We start from the raw sequence: 23,156 nt of genomic DNA, 5'->3' as shown, positions 1-23,156 counted from the left end.
GGGATGCCAGCACTACAGGCGGCGGCTTCACCCACCATGCCACAGTGCAGGCCCCTTAAGGTGTTATTTTCAAGCAATATACTTTACCTGACTCTGTGAGTCCATTTGGGTATCTGTGACCTCAAAGCTGGTAAAGCATAACCTTCAAAATGATAAAATCATGATGCATGCAATGTAAAATGAACATACCGATTTTTAAATAACTCTAATCAAGAGGGAACCAATCTATTATTATTATCTTTTTAAAGATTTACTTATTTTGAAAATTGGAGTTACACACAGAGAGGAGAGGCAGAGAGAGAGAGGTTTTCCATCCACTGGTTCACTCCCCAAATGGCCACAACGGCTGGAGCTGCGCTGATCTAGGAGTCAGGAGCTTCTTCTGGGTCTCCCTCGCGGGTTCAGGGGCCCAAGGACTTGGACCATCTTCTACTGTTTTCCCAGGCCATAGGAGAGACCTGGATCGGAAGTGGAGCAGCCGGGTCTCAAACTGGCACCCCATGTAACTGGCGCCCATATTGGATGCTGGCACTTCAGGCCAGGGCATTAACCCACTTGTGCCATAGCGCCGGCCCCCGAACCAATCTATTATTAAAACAAACTTCTATCAACCACTTTAAACCTTAAAACTTCAAATATTTCTTTTGTAAAAAGTGGCTTTCAAGGTCTTTCTTGTAGTTCATAATTAAAGTACACAATTTTTTTAAGATGTATTTTGTTTATTTGAAAGGTGGAGTTACACAGAGGGAGGGAGGGAGGGAGGGGGAGAGAGAGAAAATCTTCTATTGGCTGGTTCACTCCCAAAATGGCCACAATGGCCAGGGCTGAGCCAGGCCAAAGCCAGGAGACAGGAACTCCCTCCAAGTCTCCCAAATAGTTGCAAGGGCCAAAGCACTTGAGCCACCCTCTGCTGCTTTCCTAGACACATTAGCAGAGGGCTGGATGAGAAGTAGAGCAGCCAGGTCTTGAACCACTGCCCATATGGGATTCCAGCACTTACCCACCATACCACAGTGCCAGCCCCCAAACACAGCTTTTTAAAAAAATGCTTCTTTAATCTCCAATTTTACATAAAAGTTTGTTTTAAATGGCTCTCTGATTCTACTCCTTGCATTTTACCTATCTAGGGTTCCTTTTATTATTGTTAACTACTTAGTTATGAAGAGTTGTAATTTCAGGACTTTAGACAAAATTTCATTTGCTTGTACTGAATTAGAACTAGGGTGGAGGGGCCTGCAGGTTAAGCTGCTACCTGCAAGGTAAGCATTCCCTAAGAAGCCAGTTTGAGTCCCAGGTATTCCACTTCTAATCCAGTTCCCTGCTAATGTGGCTGAGAAAGCAACAGAAGAACAAAATCTTAAAAATAAATATAGAGTGGTAAAGAAATCAGAGACACATAAAATATATAGAAAGAAACACAATTTTAAAAATGGAATATGAAGCACATAATATGCTTCTTCTACATTTGCTGCTTCAGAAGCGACTTATTTACTACATTAATTCTATAATGCACATTTTTTAAATACTTAATGTCTCAAAAATCTGAATAGCCATATGCTTTATGACATTAGCCAGTAAGAACTTTTTCCACATTTCCAGAATACCAGAATGTTTAGTGAAAAGCAAGCTATTCTTATTATCCTATCTCCTGACCATCTCGTCTCCTTGCAGGCAAATGCTTTTAGCAATTCAAGACATATATTTTCCTTTTGTTCCCTATGCAAATAGTAGCAATCTATACTTTTTGATAATTTTTTGTGCTTGTTTTCACTTATGATATTTTGAAGATTATTCTGTTGCATTATATTTAATTTCCTCATTTTTTTAAGATTTACTTAATTGTTTGAAATTCAGAGTTATAGAGAGGGAAAGACAGGTTCTCTCCCTAGACAGCCCCATCAGTCAGGGCTGGGTCAGGCCAAAGTCAGGAGCCAGGAGTTTCATCCAGGTCTCCCACCTGGGTGCAGGGGCCCAAGAATTTGGGTCACCTCTTGCTTTCCCAGGCCCATTAGCAGGGAACTGAATCAGAAGTGTAGCAGGCAGGACTTGAACTGGCGCCCATATGGGACGCCGGCACTATCAGAAGCAGTTTAACCTGCTGTGCCACAGTGTAGGCCCCTCTTTTCTTTTTAATGGCTGCATAATGAATTATCACAGTTTTTTTTTTTTTTTTTAAGATTTATTTATTTAAAAGGCTGAAAGGAATGACAGAAAGAGAGAGAGGTCTTTATCTGCTGGTTCACTCCCTAAATTGCCCTAACAGAGTTGGGCCAAGCTGAAGCCTAGAGCTAGGAGCTCCAAGCTGGTCTCACACATGGTTGGCATGGACTCAAGTACCTGAGCCATCATCTGCTGTTTTCCAGGGACATTAGGAGAGCTGGATTGGAATTGGAGTGCTAAGACCCAAATTGATACTCTGATATGGGATGCAGGCATCCAAGTGGCAGCTTAACCCAATGTACCACAATACCATCCCACGATAGTGGTTTTTTCTTTAACTTTTTTTTTTTTTTTTTGGAGAGACAGCGAGTTCCCATTTGTTGGTTCTCCCCTAATGCCTGCAATGGCTGAGGATGGGCTGGGGCCAGAACCACTGCTTGTCTGGGTCTGCCTTGACGGAAGCTGGGGTCTGGAGCCATGCCAGGAATTGAATCCAAGCACTCTGACATGGAAAGTGGGCATCTTACCGGCTAGGCTGAATGTTCCTACTTAAACTTCTGATGGCCAATTAAGATATTTGTAAAATTATAAAAATGACTGTTATGAATATTCTTGTACATAAGTCACTTCACACCCAAGGGAATATATTTGTTGGATTAATACATAGAAATAGAATTGCAGAATGTGATTATAAGATTGTTAGAATATATTCTGTGTGTATTTCTATTTTGGTTATCAATGTACCCCTAAAACCAAAAATATTGGCACATTCTCAGTAACCATTACATATTTGTGGAAAGCACCTAGGAAGTAGAAAGTGAAGTATATTTTTCAATCCTTCAGCCTGTATTGACTCAATGTGAATGTTACTGAATTTGAATATGAGGCTTCCATAATTCTTTTTTTTTTTTTTTACATGTATTTATTCATTTGAAAGAGTTACATAGAGAGGAGAGGCAGAGAGAAAGAAGTCTTCCAACTGCTGGTTCACTTCCCTGTTGGCCACAACGGCTGGAGCTGTGCGATCCAAAGCCAGGAGGCAGGAGATTCTTCCAGGTCTCCCACATGGGTGCAGGGGCCCAAGGACTTGGGCCATCTTCTACTGCTTTCCCAGGCCATAGAAGATCCGTGGATCAGAAGTGGAGCAGCTGGGACTAGAACCAGCGCCCATATAGGATGCTGGCACTGGAAGAGGTGGCTTTACCCTCTACGCCACAGTGCCAGCCCATCATTCTCTCAAAATCTAAGTGCACACAAAGGTTTAAAGTAAAATGTTGAAGAAAAAAAATCCCTCTTGGGGCCATTGTTGTGGCAAAGCAGCTTAAGCTGCTGCCTGCAACACAGGAGTACCAATTCCAGCCCCTGCTGCTCTGCTTGGGATCCAGCTCCATGTTAATGTGCCTGGAAGGCAGTGGAAGATAGCCCAAGTACTTGGGACACTGCCACCCATGTGGGAGACCCAAATAGGAGTTCCAGGCTCCTTTGCTTCAGCCTGGCCCAGCCTTGGGAGTTGCAGCTATTTGGGCAGCAAACCAGCAGATGGAAGATCTCTTCTTCATCCATCCTTCTCTGTCACTCTGCCTTTCAAATAAAATCTTAAAAAACAAAACAAAACAAAACAAAACCCTCTCTTAGAGATAACTATTAATCAAAAGAAAGCTAGGGAAATTACTATTTAAAAAAGTAGATTATAATAAAGCAGATCTTAAAAAATAAATTGCCATTATTGGGGCTGGAGATTTATCTTCACTTAATGATTAAAGGCTTGAGGTGGATGTGTGGTCCAACAGTTAAGAAGTTGCTTGCGATGCCCCTATTCCATATTTGAGTGCCTGGGTTCAAGAGTCCCAACTCTGCTACCAATTCCACCTTCCTGGTAACCCACAGCCTGAAAGACAGCTGGTAATCCCTTCTGCCACCCATGTGGGACACCTGGACTGATTCCCAGTTCTGGGCTTCAGCCTGGTCTATTCTGGGTTATAGCAGACAATTTGGGGAAGTGAACAAGCAGATGGTATATCTGTCTCCCTGTTTCTGCATTTCAAATAAAAATAAAATTTTTAAAAAATATTTTTTAAAATGATGAAAGGCTCAACTCACCAAAACTAGATAACAATTCTGAACTCACATCCATTTAGTATAGTAGCCCTGGGGCTATAAATGCAAAATCAACATAATTACAGCGAGAAAGAATGTAACCTACCACCGCTGCGCCCTGGACTTGGCCCCTCAATTACGGAGAGCCCACTTGTCAGTATGTGAGCAACCCCTTTCCAAACTTACCATTGTTAGGGGACACGGTGCCCATATTTTGTAATGGGTACTCTAAGTGTAAAGAATTCACAAATGAAAATAGCTGTAACTCACCTAGCAAATTAAATTTTGTGGAAAACTCCTAACCAGGTATGTGGGTTTGTGTGTTTTTCTAAGTAATTCCGGGGCGGGTCCTGGAATGGTTAAGGCAAACAGGAATGGAACTTGAACAATTTATTAACATGTATTCAAAATAAATTCACCAAACACTTTCCATGTGCAAGCAGGCATTCCAGTAACAGTCCTTTCAGATATTCAAATCACAAACGACCCCAAGAACAAATAATTTCTTAAACGCAACTCACATTGCGTTTCAGACATTGGTGTAAACTCGGTAGCCGCAAACCAGCGCCGCGACCTTTCCTAACAGGCGGCGAGGACAGCTACGAACATCCGGTGGGGTCCTAGGACACGGAGTGGCTGCGTCCTTCAGGCAGGACTGTGGCCAGCTATGTCAGGTGGCGGAGGGGGCCTTAGGAGCGCATCTGCGCAGGCGCACGCCGTTTAAGTCTCCCGGGACAGCGGACTTTTCTTTCTTTTCGCTCCTAGACATGGTGAGTGATGGGTCTCAGCTTTTTGGTACTGTGTGGTTGGGTCGTAAGGAGACAGAGTGAGGTAGCGTAGAGCCCTGTAGTTACGATGTGGTTGTCCACCGAGTGTTGCAGGATGGTTGATTTAAGACTCTGGCCTTTGAAGTTTTCTGGAAGACTTGGGCTGAAGTGTTACTCAGCATTGCTGCAGACCTCGCGGGCACAGTCGCCGCTTCTAATTTTGTCCAGGCTTCCGCCTGTCTCGCAGGCCTCACTAGATTAAGCGACCTGATTTCATAATTACTTTAAAAGCCAGAACTGCTTGTTGGCTTTTTGTCCTTAACGAATACGTGTTATTTATAAATTTATTTTTTAGGATTCCCGAAATAGTTAAGATTCGTAGTGTGGTCTCGCTTGGAGACCTCCATCTTTAAATGGAATCAGGGAATTCGCTACATAATCACTTTGAGGAATCGTCGTGACCTACTTAGAGTAACTCCATTGCGGAGTTAGGAAGAGGTAGACGAGAACTAGAGCAGTGTCCTCATTACCTGGGGACTGGTTGGAAACCCAGACACTGCGATTGAGGGTGGAGAAGATGGAGTTGGAAAGACTCCTTCCTTGAAAATTTGAGTAATTTTGGTGGTGTGGAAGGTTCTTCGAAAACCTGAATTAGGTTCAGCAGGAATTGAAATTTGCGACATGTTTTTGATAACCTATGGTGTTTGTTTTATTTAGCTCTTAAAAGTGAATGGTAAGCAGCAACAAATGCAAGTGGTCCTTTTTTTTCAGGTCAATGATGAGCTGGCATGTATTCTGAATTTAAAGTTGATTATTACTACTTTAGCTCTAGAATTACTCTGAGACCTGAAAAATACCTGACCCTTGACTGAATGAGAACTATAATGCTTTACATTCTTTTTGGTCACTCACGTGCAATTGAATTTTCCTGTGACAGGATGAAATGAAAGTAAAAAAGTAGATTGAATGTACACTTTGAGAACAAAGTAAACATTGATAAGGTAACTCTTGTTTTGTTTTGCAAGGGTACACCTCAGAAGGATGTTGTTATCAAACCAGATGCTCCCAACTCCCTATTATTGGAGAAACACGCTGATTATATTGCATCCTATGGCTCAAAGAAAGATGATTACGTATGTATGATTTTATGTGGGAAAGTTTTTAAAGAGGTCTGTTAGGCACAAGCAGTAGGGCAGTGTTTTATGTCCTGTTTGTTAAAATTGTATACAACTGAAGATGTGCCCTCCAGATTAAGTGCATCGTGGATATGTGAGATTGGGGAGGTATATCAGAACCAAAATGGTACTTAGCAACGCCAGACAAAGTGGGTTAGGATTTTGAGGCATGATACAGGTTTCTGTTGTAGTTTGGGTGAAGCTTTTAAGGTCAATGATGTGTTGGCATGTATTACCTGAATTTAATGCTGATGTGTAATAACACTTTAGCTCTAGAATTACGCTGAGACCTTGAAAAAGTTTTACCTGAATATTTTTGAAAAAGAAAAGCAGTATCCCTTGGGACAATCTTAGGAAAATGAACAGATAGAGCTGGGAGTGGGTATTTTTTTTTCCTTAATGTATCTGATCAGCTAGATTACCTGGATTGTGGAGGACATCTGGTGTTGAAGTTTTGACTTAACATACTCTATACTCTGTAAATGCTGAATTTGGATTGGTAGCAAATTTAAGTTTTAGACTTCTCAAGTATAATCCATTGATAACTGAAACAGAAATTTGTTTCTAGAATCTTCATTTTCATCTGTGCATGCTATGATTTCCATGCTTAGGTAATTTCAAGTTTCAACTGGTTAATGTCATTACAAAATGCATAATAGGTGTGGTGCAAAGTCCATATATTAAAAGAATGAATACTTACCTGAACACTATGAGAAAATAAGCAGATGAATTTTCTAATTTACCTTACTTTTGGTTGGTGCTTGGGCAGAGCTAAACTCTTAGTGATATTAACCACATGAATTTTTTTATCATGCTTCACAAGTGATTGTTTTTTCTAATTAATGTTAAATTTATTGCTAACTAGTGATACTGTTATGATCACATGAAGTAATCAGTGATATGCCTATGAATTTGCTTTATGCATTTCACCACTTAAATCATCAATTCAAACTGACAAAGTTAAAAAATTATGTATTTTAGGAATACTGTATGTCCGAGTACTTGAGGATGAGTGGCATCTATTGGGGTCTGACAGTAATGGATCTCATGGGACAACTTCATCGCATGAATAGAGAAGAAATTCTGACATTTATTAAGTCATGCCAACATGAGTGTGGTGGAATAAGTGCAAGTATTGGACATGACCCTCACCTTTTGTATACTCTTAGTGCTGTCCAGGTAAATAACTTAAAAGTTTCAATTGCTTAATAGTAAATGCTCTTAAATGAAAGCCAGGAGTTGAAACTTTATCAGGAAGATGAAAAACTGATACTGTAAAGTTCCATGTACAAGTGGAGTCTGTCCTACAAGGTCAATGATGGAATGGCATGTATTAGCTGAATCACCATTGATGTGAATTATAAAATTACACTGAGACCTTGGAGGATTAAAAATTCTGTGCTTAATATATGTAAGCATTTGAAAGATATTTAAGTGGAGTTTTTAGATTTATTTATTGATTGGAAAAGGAAAGAAATTATCTGCTGGTCCACTCCCCAAATGGCCATAATGACCAGATCTGGGCATGTCCAGAGCCATGAGCTTCTCCCACATGGGTGCATGGGCCCAGGCACTTAGGCCATCCCCTGCTGCTTTCCCAGGTGTGTTAGGAGGGAGCTGGATCAGAAGTGGAACAACCAGGACAGGAACTAGCACCCAAAAGTGCCACATCACCAGCCCTGTTTTTTTTTTCCTTAAGTTGGAATGACAGGTCTTCATTCTGCTGAAGGCCAATACAAATGGTCACAATAGTAAGGGCTGGGCCCAGCGCCCAGGAAAAACGCCATCCAGGTCTGTGTTGGAGGCAGAGTAGCTGAAACTTGACCTAGCACTCCTAGGTAGGGTGCATGCAAACAAAGTGGCAGGTTAGTTCATTGCCTCAATACTTAATGCCAACCCATATGACTTAAAGACTCATTGAAAAAAAATTTCTATTTATTTTGAATTGTTTATTTGAAGGAGAGAGACCTACCTTTCATCTGCTGCTTATTCCTCAGATGGCCAGGGCTGGACCAGGCCAAAGCCAGGAGCCTGGAGTTTATATGGGTCTCCCACATTGTTGGCAGATTCCCAAGGACTCTCTGCCTTCCCAGGTGCTCTGATACAGGAGGCACAGCTTAGCTCAATGCACCACAACAACTTAAAATACTATTTTGGGGGGGGGCATTGTTGTACCATAGTAGCTAAAGCCTCCAGCTGCAATGCCAGCATGCCATATAGGTGTTGGTTTGAGTCTTGGCTGCTCCACTTCCTGTCAACCTCCCTGCTAATGCACTTGATAAAGCAGCAAAATACAGCCCCAAGAACTTGGGCCCCTGTACCACATGGGAAACCAGAAAGAAGCTCTTGGCCTCCGGCTGGCCCAACTATTTCTGTATGTAAATAAGTACTTTTACATACAGTATATTTGAGTATTTTGGGATGCTGCATTGTAGTTTATACGTGGAAAAATAATTGCTTTTTGGTTAGTGTCTCAATTTTGTTGACTAACAAGATTGTATATTGGGGGAAAGTTTTCGGTATACACTCAGACATGCTTTATAACTTCAAAGATAGTTGAGGAGAGGGCATCAGAACAGAGGGCATTAACTTAATGTTTCTTTGTTGCAGATTCTTACTCTGTATGATAGTATTAATGTTATTGACGTGAATAAAGTTGTGGAATATGTCCAAAGTCTACAGAAAGAAGATGGTTCATTTGCTGGAGACATTTGGGGTAATGTCATATTTAGTCCATGCTTCCCAAATACCAATATTAAAATGTCCTCACTTCGCTTAGAGCCAGTTTGTAGATTTTTTTTTAAGTATTTCATTTTTTCAGGTCCCACGAAGCAGCTGGTCTAATTGGAATTAATGGTCTGCTGGAAGTTCCAGCATGCACTGTGGTAGTTATAACAGCATACAGGAGCACTGGAACAGAGGGGGCCAGTCTAAAAGATAAGGTAGGTGAAATTTTTTTCCCCCAATATTTGGTGGTTTTGTAAAGTTTTTAAAAAGTACTTGCTGGAAAGGGAAAAATACTTCTAAAAAAACTTTACAAACTTACTGAATATTTGTGTGGAGGGAGGGAATAGGATTTTTATTTGATAAATGTAGATAATCTGTGTTTTAGGGCTAAACACAGTGCAGGCCAGAAAGACCAGCTGCTTCATGGGATGTGAAAATCTACTTTTTATTAAATAAGGGTAAGTTTTATTTTTTTTTTTTGAAATTAGCTAGTTTTTTTTCAGATGTTTCCTTCCCTTTCTGGACCCCCATAAACAACATTGATAATTTGCTGTTATTTTTGACAGAGTAGTTTTTTAGTTATTAGACTTAGAACTTCAGATTTAAGCAGTTCTGACTACCTGATGTTAAGCTTGAACTCTTGGAAATTCAAGCTAGTAGGTGTACAGATTTTGTTTTTAGGTAACTTGTACTATATCAGAAGGAAGTCTGATAATGGTTTGATTGATTCCTTTTTGTTTTAGGAGAAATTGATACAAGATTCTCTTTCTGTGCGGTGGCAACGTTAGCTCTGTTGGTAAGCTTTGAAAATACTTAAGGTTTGTTTATTTGGAAGGCAGAGTGACACACAGAGGTTCACTCCCAATTGTCCACAAGAGCCAGGGACTGGGCTAGGTCAGAGCCATGCATGGTCTTCCATTCGGTGGCAGGGATCCCAAATACATGAGCCATCACTGCTGGGTGTACTTCACAGAAAGCTGGATTGGAAATAATAACTGAGAATCCTCTATTCACACACTTTGACTTGGGATATGAACAGATGGGTGGCCATCCCAAGTGTGGCCCAGCCTGCTGCACCACAGTGCTTGCCCCAAGCTTTGAATATTGAAATGATGAAGCATCCATGAGGACTTTTGAAATTTAACAGGCATATTTCTTTGTTTATAGGGGAAGCTTGATGCAATTGATGTGGAAAAAGCCATCGAATTTGTTTTATCTTGCATGAACTTTGATGGTGGGTTTGGTTGCAGACCGGGTTCTGAATCTCATGCTGGGCAGGTAACTTAATTCAGATTAAATTTTAGTATCAATTTTGAAGGATTTACCATTGTGATGACAGGGAAATGTGTTAAGTGTAATATCATTGGGGTGTAACATTGGATGTTAAGAATTACGGAAAGCTTTTCCACAATATTTTGCATTATGTACCATTCTGTTAGTAGATCTCTCTGGCCCAAGCAGTTGAACCGAAATATATTCAATTTTTAACTATGCAGTTGAAAACATTTCTACCTACCATGAGCCAAACGGGCAGCTCATTGCTTGTGCCAGAGTACTTTTTGTGGTTGCTCCCTTATGCATGACTTTGCATTCCACAATTGTAATACCTGTGGTCAACTTAAGACTAAGTTTTTCATTGGTCTGAGTAGTATAAAATCTCCCATCATATGTAGCATCCCTTTGTGCAGTATACTTACACTATACTTAACCTTATCTGTAGGTCTCATAAGAGACATGCCATGACATGTATTTTAGTAGTATACTTGGATTTTTGCAATTATTTAAAATTAGAAATGTTGAATCATCAGATCAGAAGGCAAAAGTGATAAAAATGTTTTAATAATTTGAATAGTTGGATTTTGTCATTATTTTACTGTCACATTATTATACACATGTACTTTATGTCTGTAATTTTAGATCTATTGTTGCACAGGATTCCTGGCTATTACTAGTCAGCTGCATCAAGTAAATTCTGATTTACTTGGTTGGTGGCTTTGTGAACGACAGTTGCCTTCAGGTGGACTTAATGGAAGACCAGAGAAGGTATTATTTCATAAGCTTGAATCAATGCCACTTCGTAGTAATGAGGAAGTCCTTGTCCTTCCTCCTATTGTGACTTTTCAACTTATCATTTCTTCCATTATAATATCTCAAAAAGCCTGCCAGTGGCAAAAGTAGAATCCAAAAGATTGAAACGCTTCTGCTCTTGGATACACTTAGTGTGCCCCTGAATCATGCGTAAGAAATTTGGGGAGCCAGGCTTTAGATCTAAGATATTAAGGCAAATTGGTGCCTAGTTGGAAAGCATTGGAAAATGTTGTATGTAGATTATTGTAACATTCTCAGGGATTTCTTTTTTTTTTAATTTTTTGATGACTTTTATAAAGATTTATTTGAGAGGCAGAGGGAGCAAGTCTTCCATCTGCAGAGTTGCAGGGAGGGAGGGAGGGAGGCCTTCTGTCTGGTTCACTCCCCAGCTTGCCACAACAGCTGGAGCTGAGCCCATCCAAAGCCAGGAGCTTCTTCCTGGTCTCCCACGGGGGTGCAGGGGCCCAAGGACTTTGGCCATCTTCCCACTGCTCTCTCAGACCATGGGAGAGTGGATCAGAAGTGGAGAGTCCCAGCACCCAATGGGAATCTGGCTCTGCAGGTGGTGGCTTTACCTACTGCAGCCCCCTCAAGAGATTTCATGAACCTCTCATCAGCTTCTTGGTTAATGGGCTGAGTTAGGAATTTATTGATGCAGTTAGAAATGTAGATATATACTTGTCACGGAGCCCTGAAACATTTAGAATGGGTACTTATAAATTGGAGTTAGTTTTCTCTTTCCCACTGGTTATCTTTTAATTATAAGCAAACATTGCAAACATATTTTAATGTTTTTTGTTACTTCTCACCGTTTGAATATCAGATTGCTTAGATGAGACTTCACTTTAAATTGTTACTAATGACTTAAGAACAGAATTAATACTAGTAGTTATTTGTTGCTTTCCCCTACTCCTAGTTACCAGATGTGTGCTATTCATGGTGGGTGTTGGCTTCTCTAAAGATTATCGGAAGACTTCATTGGATTGATAGAGAGAAACTGCGGAGTTTCATCTTAGCATGTCAAGATGAAGAAACGGGGGGATTTGCAGACAGGCCAGGAGATATGGCAAGTATATTTCTAATGTTTATATATCTTTTTAGTGTTGCATTACTTTCATTGATGTAGGCATTTCCAGGCATGTAACGTCAAAGCAGTGTACTTTACTGAATAGTGTCAGAAAAAATCTCCTTGCCTATTAAACAAGTTAGTAAATATTATATGATAAAGGTCATATTTTGAAGCAGGTTTAAGTTTATTTCTGAAAATGTTAAAGCCTGTACACAAAGTGGAATTGGCTGCAGTATAAATAAAATATTTTGAAGCAAGGTTTTGGGGGAGACCATTCATTTTGTAATCTGTGAATTTTTGTTTTAGGTGGATCCTTTTCATACATTATTTGGAATTGCTGGATTGTCCCTTCTGGGAGAAGAACAGATAAAACCTGTTAATCCTGTTTTTTGCATGCCTGAAGAAGTGCTTCGCAGGGTGAATGTTCAGCCTGAATTAGTGAGCTAGTTGGCTGATGGAAAAGCTGTTTAGTGTAGCTGCCATTCCAACATTGACTACTGTTAATATTTTGTATATTGTGTTAAATTAATTTTAATAAATTATGTAATTATACATACTGTAAAATAGATTTTGCATTGTATGTTCAGCTTTAGGTTTTGTTAATGCTGTTACTCTAAGTACAGTTTTTTGTTTTTGCTTCAGTGTATCATCTCCATGTCATTGTTTATTCCCTTTTTGTTTTGTAGAACAACAGCTGTAAATTGGTTTGTGTCTGCAAGAATTTTAAATGACAGATAAACCCATATATAAATAAAAATATGCACAGGGGTGTTGTTGAGATTCCTGCATCTTATATATCTGAATGCCTGGTTGAAAACCAGCTACTCCACTTCCAATCCAGTCTCCTGCTAATGTGCATGATGAGAGGCATCAAATGATGGCTCAAATGCTTGAGTTCCTGCCACTGTGAGATGCGATTGAAGTTCTTGGCTCCTGTATCTGGCCTGCCCCAGCTCTCTGGGCTTCTGTATGCATTTGGGAGATTAAACCAGCAGATGGAAGTATTCTGTCACTCAAGCCTTTCAAATAAAAATAACCACGTAGAAGATACATATTTTTTTTTAGTTTAGGGGGCGTTTACAGACTAGGGGCTGAATTTGCTCACTATCTTAATTGGTTGCAGTTTGGAGTACTTTTTGTTTAGCACTTTGTCAAAATTGCCCAGTTAAAGCTTGTGTTTGGGAAATGAACTGATAGGTGATACTTTTTAGAACAAATGATGAAAAGTGTTTTGTGAACATCTTTATTGAGGGTGCAGTAACACCCTGTGTTTATCACTAAGGGAGCCTTCCCACATTGGCATTGAAGGTAAAGCTGCCTTTGACAGTGGCATCCGTTATGGGCACCAGTTGGGAGTACTGGCTGCTCAGCTTCTGATCCAGCTCCCCGTTAATGCACCTGGGAGAGCAATGGGGGAATGAGTGCTCTGGCCCATGCACAGTGTGGGAGACCCAGAAGAAGCCCCTTCTTCAGCCAGGAAAGTTGGGGCCATTTGGGCCTCTAAAATAATTGCCTTCCAAGTTGTTGTGTCCCCCCCCCCCCCAAAGATTTTTATCTGAGAGGCAGAGGTCTTCCACCTGCAGTCTTACTCCCCAGATTGCCACAACTGTTGGAGCTGCGCGATCCTTCAGAAGCCAGGAGCTTCTTCCAGGTACCCAGATGCAGTTGCAGGGGCCCAGGACTGCGGGTAATGTGCTGCCCTCCCAGGCCACGGCCGAGACTCCATGGGTTGCTCTTCCTGCAGGCAGCTGTCTTGCCTATCATGCTACAGTGCTGGACCCCAAGTAAAGTTTTAAAAGTAGTTTAGGTCTGTGGTCAATGGGTGGTAGGTGAACTATATTGTGGATACATGGCTTCACCTGGGTTGTGGTTCAGTTTTAATATCCCTTAAAGTTGATACTACTGCAGTATTTGGAAAAAAACATTTACTCCATAAAGGTTGTGGAATCAAGGCAGAACTTGGGGATTTTTCGAACTGCCTTAAATTTCCAAGAGGCCTTACCTTGTATTTCTCTGCGCACTTAGCACAAATCTGTTTGCGTACTATTTAGAGATGAAGGAGTCTTTGAAAAGCAACTTGTAAGCCCACAAACATACTCATTTAACCAAGGCCAATGTAAGGTTGGTTGTCCTGAGATGTGAGCAGTAGATGTTTTCACTGTTAGTGGCAGCGGGAAATTAGAAGCATGTTTTTCGCAATAAGGGAAATAGGAACCCATGCAAATAACCGAAACAGGTGTTGGAGGGCAATGAAGAATTCCGTTAGCCTGACTCCTGCAGGTTGAGGAAGGGTAAATATGATTAAGTTTGTGCGAGGTGATGGGCTTGGGCGCCGCCAAGAGCAACGTTCCAAGGTTACGGTAGGAACGCTGAACATTTGTGAACCTTGTGCGCCTGCGCCATGCAGCCTCGTGCGTCTGCTCGCGGTTTCCCGCCTTTCTTTGCGGCGCGCGGCTTTCCGCCTTCTACGAAGTGGCGCACGGGATCCCAAACCTTGTTTGTGGGGGAAATTCGGGAGCATGTTGAGACGTGAGAGCTCTTCAACCTCGCCTTCCGCCCCTGCGGCTTCTCAGTCGTCGAGAGAGGCTGCCTCCCAGGGTCCCCGCTACAATTTGGGACTCCAGGATGCTTCTCAGAGCCGCTCTTCGGGCCAGGCCTTCCCTGCGTCCACCCCGCCAGGCACGTCTGGAGTCGCCGGCGACAGGAGCAGCAGCAACAGCACCTTCCTCTGCCCTCGGAGCGCTGGGCCCGCTCAAGGCAAGGAGTTCTCGGGCGGGCGGGCGTGCTTGCGAGGCCTTCAGCTGCGGCTCAGCTGCGGAGTGCGGGCAGATGGGGGTGACGTTTACCTCAGAGTTCAGCTGTGGCTTGGTTGGAGGACAGCAGCTGGGTGTCCTGGAATTTGATAGGTCTGAGTGGGTAAAACACTTTAAAATGGTTCTGCGACAGGATTGAGATAGTGAATGACTCGATCTAGGAAAGCTGAAATCAATTCTGTATACTGTATGGGGGATGCAGATTTGAAAGTTACCAGCACATTTGGAATCAAAGGAAGAATATGAAGAAGATACAGTAAAATAGAGATTAAAGGAGTAGGAGAAGAACTAAGAAATGTGCATAAGGTTCAAGAAAGGGCTTAACTCTTTAAGCCTAGGATGCTAATAGAGCACATTTTGTCTTTTTCCTGCATCCGTCTTTATGACTGAACCCCTACACCCTGCCCACAGCTTTGTAAATACTCTCTTACCAAATCTTCCTCAAATTATCCAAATAGAGTGTGTCATTGGTTGCGGCTGGAACCCATACAGAGAAATAAATTAGATTCCATGGTGGTTATGGGAAGACAGGAATTGTAAGAAAGGGAGAGATCTGGGCCAGGCCAAACTCTGTCCTGGTCTCCCAGATGTGTGGTATGGACCCAAGTTGTTTGGGCCGTTTGCTGCCTTTCCAGGCCCATTAGCTGGAAGCCAGTCCAAAGCAGAGTAGCCAGGATTCCAGCTGGCACTCCAATATGGAATGACAGCTTTGGCAGCTGCAACTTAATCTGCACAACACTGACCTTAAAAGTTTTTTGAGGAAAATAAGAATAATGAGTTTTCATAGAGCCCAAACATGTGTCAAGACACTATGCTAGACTGTTTATGTATATTCTTTGAAATTAAACATATTGGTGTGTATTTAAAGATTAAAAGGTAATTTAGGATTTTGCAAGAGTAATCAGTGAAATTGAGATGCAAAAGCCATATTAATGTATTTTAGTAAAAGATTATCAATGTCATTAAATTTGTCATTTTGTCATACTTAAAAAATTATCAGATGACATTTTATGGTAAGTAACATGATATAAATAATAGGAATTAATATATAATTGTATAATTCTAATCCATTAGTAATTAATTTTTCAAATTCAGGTTCATACTTTGGAAACAAAAAGTCTTATGTGGAAAATGCAGTTGCATCAAATTTTACTTTTGGTACAAGCTCATCCTCTGCACCAGATACTAAGTATCCTCAAGTACTTAAAACTCCATTCCCTGCTGGAAATCAGCAAAGACAGGGGTATAAAACTTGGACACCGCAAGTAGGATATTCAGGTAAAATGAGTCAAAAATTAACCTCACTGATCTTTTGAAACCTTTAAAGTTTTGTAAGTTATAATTTAAGAAGGTTAAGTTCATTTGAAATTATCTTTAATTATTATGTATGTATACCCCAATGCCTATTTTCCTGCTCAACTGTGATTTTTTTTTTTTAAATTTTTTATTTGTTGGGCTCTTTATTTGATGGCACCAATAAGACTTTGACTATAAGGTAAAATAAAAATATGTTATCTCAAAAAATAATAAATTATTAAACTATAACTGACATGGATGATTCAAAGGTATATAAATTTACCCATATCCATAATTTGAAGCTAGGTAGTTTCTGATGCTGTTTGTTAATAAATGCAGGCCTGCATTATTTTAACCATTTTGACACAGTAAAGTTTTCCATTTTATATAAGAAATTTTTTAAATTATTATTTTATGTATTTGAAAGAGTTACAGAGAAAGGTAGAGACAGAGAGAGAGAGAGGTCTTCCATCCGCTGGTTCACTCCCCAGATGGCTGCAATGGCCGGAGCTGCGCCTATCTGAAGCCAGGAGCCAGGAGCTTCTTCTGGGTCTCCCACATGGGTACAGGGGACCAAGGACTACTTGGGCCATCTTTAACTGTTTTCCCAGGCCATAGCAGAGAGCTGGATTGGAAGTGGAGCAGCCAGGACTAGAACCAGCATCCATATGGGATGCCAGTGCTTCAGGCCAAGGCTTTAACCCGCTGAGCCACAGCACCAGCCACTAAGAAATTTTTTAAAGATTGATTTGAAAGAAATGACAGAGTGACAGAGAGAGAGATTTTCCATTTGCTGGTTCAGTCCTCAAATGTCTATAACAGCTAGGATTGGGACAGGCCATATCCAGGAGTCAGGAACTCCATCATGGTCTTCCACATGGGTTTCAGGAACCCAAGTATTTGGTTGATCATCTGCTATTTCCTAGGTACATTAGCAATAATCTGGATTGGAAGTGCAGAGTAACTGGGACTTGAATCAGGCATTCAGATAAGAGATGGGGGTTTCCCAAGCAGTGTCTTAACCCATTGCATATAACATCTGCCCCCATAAAAAGTCTTGCTTTCCGGTAGGACAACCCTCCTACTCTAACCCTTCACAAGCCACTGGCTACCACTTGGTGAATACTAGCGGAATACTAGTTTGGGAGTTTTCCAAAAATCCTTGTTAAAGACTTGGGGATGCCAAATTTTTAGGAGTTGGCTTATGGAATCTTGTTGGGGGCATGCCCTCAAAATGTTTGTTCACGTGAGAGGTTGTTTAAAAGCTCAACCTGTCTCTCTCTCTCTCTCTCTGCTTCCTGGATTGTTGAGTGATCCTCTTCCACATTCACTTTGTTGTTGCTATCCACTGTCCTCATTAGAGGCCAGACAAATAGGGCTGCTTTATCTTGGACTGGATCTCCAAATCTAAATAAAACTTTTGTCTTTATAAAGTTAGTTTCCTCAGGTATTTTGTTGTAGTAACAACAAGCTAATTCAAAAAATTGGTACTGAGTAATGGTGTTGTGGAAGAGCCTTTTGGAATTAGTTTATCAGAAATGATTGGAAGAGTTTGGGAGAGGAGATTAGATAATGCCTATGATGCTATAACTGGAGCTTTATGGGTAGTTCTGGTAAGGGCTGAGAGGACTTGAATCCTGATAGAAATGTGGACAGTAAAAGGCCTTGCTGATGATGTTTCAGATGAAAATGAAGATTCCATTGGGAATTCAATTAAGGGACACCCTTGTTACAGCAGGGAACCTGGCTGTATTGTGTCCATGCCTTGATGCTTTTGGGAGACTGAATTTAGGTGATAAACTAAGGTATTCATTTGGCAGAAGAAATTTCAAGGAAACAAAGTGTTAAAGCTGCAGTATGGGTATTATTGGCCACTTTTAGTCAATTTTACAGTGAAAATCAAGAGAAAAAAGTATCAGCGTAAAAACTATTTGGAAAATTCACAGTCTGGCTAGGAACCAAGTGAAAAAGCTGGTAAAGGTGTATAGCCAAGGAAAGTATTGGTTGAGCAGCCACTTGGTAAAGATATTAACACTGCTGAACCATGGGAACAATTTATAAGAGACCTAGAGGGCATCTCAAAAATCTTCAAGGCCATTGCTGCCATCACGGGATCACAGGTTTAAAAGTAAAAATTTGTTTCAAAGATTTTCAAGAGCAGAATACCTTCAGGAAAAAGCTCTAGGGCACCCTGCTTTCTTAGGACCAGCTCTGATTCTTTCTGGGTTGCTAGCTAAGTGCTGCAAGACTACTGTAGCTGTGGCTGAAGTGAACCTAAATACAACGCATGCAGTAGCAGAACTTGATGTCATCCATGTTGCTGATTTTGCAAGCATGCACAAAGAATTATGGGGTAATGGAAGCTTCCATCAAGATTTCAAAGGAATGCCTGGGAGGCAAGGTAGAGTGTTCTCGCTCTCGCTGTCTCTTTAAAGATTTATTTATTTATTTGAAAGAGTTACACAGAGAGAGGATGACAGGCAGAGAGAGAGAGAGGTCTTCCATCTGCTGGTTCACTCTCCAGATGGCCACAATGGCTGGAGCTGTGCCGTTTTGAAGCCAGGAGCCAAGAGATTCTTCCGGGTCTCCTACATGGGGGAAGGGGCACACGAACTTGGGCCATCTTCTCCTGCTTTCTCAGGCCATAGCAGAGAGCTTGATGGAAAGTAGAGCAGCCGGGTGGGATGCCGGCACATCAGGCCAGGGCGTTACCGGCTGTACCACAGCGCTGGCCCTCCACTTAGATTTTAAAGAATGTCTTAGACATCCTCAGGGCCCAGATAGGGAATTGTCACAGAGGTGGAGAGCCTTAACTAGGGCAATGCCAACTGGAAATAAGGAGTTGGAGCCATAGACACTTTTCACCAAGGCTAATTGAGCTGCAGGGGCAGGACTGCCATTGCAGCTCTGTACTACCAATGTGCAACACCCTCCTGGGATAGTTGCAGGGATGATAACTCGAATTTATAGGAACTAAAGCCTGCGTTACAGTCAGCGAAGCTGTGGGGCATGGTTTCCCACGCTCTTGGTAGCCCATCCCCCACCACAATGTGCCCTGCATGGCAGTCATCAAGCTTTAAGATTTAATGTTTGGGGCCCTGTGCTGTGGTGTAATAGACTAAGTCTCCTCCTGTGGTGCCAGCATCCCACATGGGCATCAGTTTGTGTTCCGGCTGCTCTTCTTCCTATCCAGCTTATGGCCTGGGAAAGCAATAGAAGATGGCCCAAGTGCTTGTGCCAATGGAGTTGTGTGGGAGACCCAGAAGAAGCTCCTGGATCCTGGTTTTAGATCAGCCCAGCTCTGGCCATTGCAGCCATCTGGAGAATAAACCAGTAGATGGAAGACCTTTCTGTCTGTCTCCCCTCCTGTTGGTAACTCTACCTTTCAAAGAAATAAATTTAAAAAACTTTAAAAAATGATTTAATGTTTTCCCTGTTAGGTTTCTATCTTGATTTGGGCCAAGTATTCCTGTTTTACCTTTTTATAATAGGAATATATGTACTCTGTGCCTATCTTGAAAATATATTACTTGTTTTTGATCATGCAAGGGCTCAGAAATGAAAGAGTTCCTTGAGTGTCAGATACAATTTTGGGCTTTTGAATTACTGGTGGACTGAGTTAAGACTTTGGAACCTCTGGGGATGGAATCTTGTATGTGAGAAGGACCTAAGTTTCATGGGGCCATGAGTGGAATGCCATGGTTTGAGTATGATTTGGCATCTGACCTCAAGTAGAAACCTCAAAGTCAAAAGATAACAATATCAAAAGGGTAGAAACTTAATCCCAGTATGGTATTTGATATACGTGGGATCTAGTGGGAGGTTCTTAAGTCATAGTGGGGAGGAGGTATCATCAGAAGGTAAATTAAAAGCCTGGATTTGGGTCCAGCCCTTCTCTGCTTCCTAGCTTACAAGTCTGCCCCATGATGCTTGGACTTTCAACCTCCAAAACTGTGAGCTAAACAAATGCTTTCTCTTTATAAAGCAGCTTGCCTCAGACATTTCATTACAGTAATAAACTAATATATCACTTCTTTTTTTGTTTCTAAGAGTTATTTACTCGAAAGACAAAGTGACAAGAGGGAGAGACATGTAGAGAGAGAGAGAGAGAGAGGAAAATAAAAATCTTTCATCCGCTAGTTTATTCCACAAGTGGTTGCAACAGTTAGGTCTGGGCCAGGCCAAAGCCACGAGTCTCCAGCTTCATCTAGGTCTCCCACATGGGTGTCAAAGACCCCCATCTTCTGGGCCATCTTCTGCTGCCTTACCAGGTATGTTAGCAGGAAGCTTAATCGGAAGTGGAACAGCCTGTGGGGAGCAACTCGGACTAGACTAAGTTACTGGAATTAAGACTTATTCTATGCATCTGCTCTCCCACATGGCGCTGGGAGAGGAGTAAACAGCTTCTACACAGCTGCCTCCAGTTCAACCAATAAACTGTAGGACCTGCTCCTGATTGGAGGAGAGCAGCGTACTCGGCATGTGGGTAGCAGAGTTGGGATTGGTGGAAGAGGACTATAAAGGAGGAGAGAGACAACATGCACCAGGAACATCTATCTGAAGGAACACCTGAGCAGCCCCCAAGAGAGCCGGCCGGCGGTGTGCCGCTCCCCCGCGGAAGTGGGGAAAGTGGCCGGGGGAACCGCCCTTCCACGGAGGTGGAAGGATGGTAGCCAACCCGGGAAGGACCAGCAGCAAACCCGGGGAGGGCCGAGCAGACAAAAGAACAGCACAGGGTCCTGTGTCGTTCCTCCGCGAAGAGGGGGGGCGACATAATGGTGCCGTGACTCGGATAGGAAGCCTAGGCAGGGTTTAGTGTCGCTCCTCCACGAAGAGGGGGAGCAACATAATGGTGCCGTGACTCGGATAGGAAACCTAGGAGGGAAGAAGCGGGAAGAAGTGGGAAAATACCGGAGAGAGAGACTAGGGAAGAGCCTAGGGAAAAGCCGGACGAAAGAAGTGCCGGAAGAAGTTAGGATTGAAAGCGAAAGTGAAAGCTGGAGGAAACATAGACTCGGATGCGGACTGTGGCGGGGAAGCTAGGAGATTGAAAGCGAAAGTGAAACCTAGAAGAAACTTAGACTCGGATACGGACTGTGGGGAGAAGCCAGGAGAAATGAGAGGGGAATATTGTTGGAAGAAAAGTTAGGAAACATACCGGGTAGAGAAAAATGTTAGGGAAAATGAAGCTGCGGGGGCAGGCTGAGGCGGAGACGTAAGCTATGTTGGGATTCGTCAAGTCAGCCTGGGGAGCAAAAGGCGAAAAGCTAAAACCAGAGGCGGAGACGCGTAAGCCAGGTTGGAATCCGTCAGATTAGCCCTGGGAGCAAAAGACGGGAAGCCAAACCGAAAGGTGGAGACGTAGGCTAGGTTGGATTTCGCCAGGTTAGCCCGGGGAACTTAGACTGAAAACCAAGAAGCGGAAACGTGAGCTAGGCTGTGTGATTCGCGGAAGCCGCCGAGCACAGAGAGAGCACGCGGGGCACAAGTGGGGAGAGCGCACGAGGCGCAAATAGATAGGAAGTGCAGGGCTGGCGCAGGGCCGTGGTGCGGGCGCGAAGGGGCGTGGAGACCGCGGAGTGCGCACGAAGTCGAGAAGCCGCCTCAGGGCAGGCGCCGGGAAGCCGCGGGGATAAGAGAAACAGAAGTATAGAAGTAAAATGAGAGAAATAGGAATGCTGGTAGATAGAAGTAAAATAGGAGAAATAGGAATGCCCGGAGATAGAGAAATAGAGAAAAATAAGGCCTCCCCACAACATGGCAATGAGAGAGCTTGGATTCGGTCTGCCTGATTAGGCAATAAGCACCAGCAGGCAGCTGGACCAGAGTATGAGCTGCAGGTCACCGAAGATAGGCACGAATCAACATCAATAAGTCTCCCCACAATACGGCAATGAGAAGGCTCAGATTCGGTTTGCCTGATTGGTAGGGCTTCTAAGCACCTGCAGGCAGTTCTAGCAGAGCAGAGCATGCGCTGCAGGGCACCGAACACAAGCACGCATCAGCGCCTAAAAACCTCCTCACAACATGGCGAAGAGAGGACCCGGACTCGGTTTGCCTGACTGGTAGGGCTTGTAAGCACCTGTGGGCAACTCTAGCAAGCAGAGCAGAGTGTGTGCCGCGGGGCACCGAAGACAGGCGCGTATCAATGCCAAAAGTAAAAAAAAGGGGGAATTGTGGGGAGCAACTCGGACTAGACTAAGTTACTGGAATTAAGACTTATTCTATGCATCTGCTCTCCCACATGGCGCTGGGAGAGGAGTAAACAGCTTCTACACAGCTGCCTCCAGTTCAACCAATAAACTGTAGGACCTGCTCCTGATTGGAGGAGAGCAGCGTACTCGGCATGTGGGTAGCAGAGTTGGGATTGGTGGAAGAGGACTATAAAGGAGGAGAGAGACAACATGCACCAGGAACATCTATCTGAAGGAACACCTGAGCAGCCCCCGAGAGAGCCGGCCGGTGGTGTGCCGCTCCCCCGCGGAAGTGGGGAAAGTGGCCGGGGGAACCGCCCTGCCACGGAGGTGGAAGGATGGTAGCCAACCCGGGAAGGACCAGCAGCAAACCCGGGGAGGGCCGAGCAGACAAAAGAACAGCGCAGGGTCCTGTGTCGTTCCTCCACGAAGAGGGGGAGCGACAACAGCCGAGACTTAAACTGGCACTACCTCTAAAAAGCTGGCATCACAATCAATGGCTTAACCCAATGCACCACAGCAACAGCCTTTACTACATTCTTCTTCAGAAGAGTCTGACTTCTTGTCCTTTTGCTCTTGCATATAAATTTTGGGCCAACTTATAAAGTTCTACCAAAAAATATATTGAGCTTTTGGTTGAAGTTATATTTTAACTGAATCAGTAGATCCTTTTTTTTAAAAAAAGATTCATTTACTTATTTGAAAGTCAGAATTAGAGGGAGAGGCAAAGAGAGATGTTGCTAGCTAGCTCACTGGCCAGATGACTGCAT

General features: G+C 42.7%; 2 protein-coding genes and 3 non-coding genes across 5 annotated transcripts in view; all 5 read left to right on the top strand.

Annotated features, from left to right (window-relative positions):
- Positions 1 to 2,505: 2,505 nt before the first annotated feature.
- RABGGTB (Rab geranylgeranyltransferase subunit beta) lies at positions 2,506 to 12,863 on the top strand. The gene is made up of 9 exons (XM_008265050.4): positions 2,506 to 5,027; positions 6,050 to 6,157; positions 7,181 to 7,378; positions 8,810 to 8,915; positions 9,670 to 9,722; positions 10,094 to 10,204; positions 10,844 to 10,969; positions 11,931 to 12,080; positions 12,390 to 12,863. Exons 1-9 carry the CDS (start codon positions 5,025 to 5,027, stop codon positions 12,528 to 12,530), a joined length of 996 nt encoding a protein of 331 aa, XP_008263272.1. The 5' UTR covers positions 2,506 to 5,024; the 3' UTR covers positions 12,531 to 12,863.
- On the top strand, positions 5,795 to 5,873 carry LOC127493835 (small nucleolar RNA SNORD45). Its single transcript, XR_007924373.1, has one exon. It is a non-coding gene; the product is annotated as a small nucleolar RNA SNORD45 (small nucleolar RNA).
- On the top strand, positions 6,409 to 6,492 carry LOC127493834 (small nucleolar RNA SNORD45). Its single transcript, XR_007924372.1, has one exon. It is a non-coding gene; the product is annotated as a small nucleolar RNA SNORD45 (small nucleolar RNA).
- On the top strand, positions 7,510 to 7,580 carry LOC127493836 (small nucleolar RNA SNORD45). The gene has a single exon (XR_007924374.1). It is a non-coding gene; the product is annotated as a small nucleolar RNA SNORD45 (small nucleolar RNA).
- Positions 12,864 to 13,132: 269 nt separating the features above from the next.
- MSH4 (mutS homolog 4) overlaps positions 13,133 to 23,156 on the top strand; it is a 92,738-nt gene continuing 82,714 nt past the window's right edge. Inside the window, exons 1-2 of the mRNA XM_070078240.1 lie at positions 13,133 to 14,840; positions 15,992 to 16,174. Coding sequence (XP_069934341.1) covers positions 14,381 to 14,840; positions 15,992 to 16,174 — 643 coding nt within the window. The 5' untranslated portion in view covers positions 13,133 to 14,380. The remainder of the gene's footprint in view (positions 14,841 to 15,991; positions 16,175 to 23,156) is intronic.

The sequence above is a fragment of the Oryctolagus cuniculus genome, chromosome 7, assembly GCF_964237555.1.
Source record: "Oryctolagus cuniculus chromosome 7, mOryCun1.1, whole genome shotgun sequence".
NCBI lineage: Eukaryota > Metazoa > Chordata > Mammalia > Lagomorpha > Leporidae > Oryctolagus > Oryctolagus cuniculus.
This window is presented reverse-complemented; position numbering and strand designations above follow the sequence as displayed.

Coding starts and splice junctions, on each gene's coding strand:
- RABGGTB (XM_008265050.4), top strand. Junction 8,916..9,669: donor ATTTGCTGGAGACATTTGGG/GTAATGTCATAT, acceptor TTTTTGTTTTAG/GAGAAATTGATACAAGATTC. Junction 10,205..10,843: donor CTGAATCTCATGCTGGGCAG/GTAACTTAATTC, acceptor CTGTAATTTTAG/ATCTATTGTTGCACAGGATT.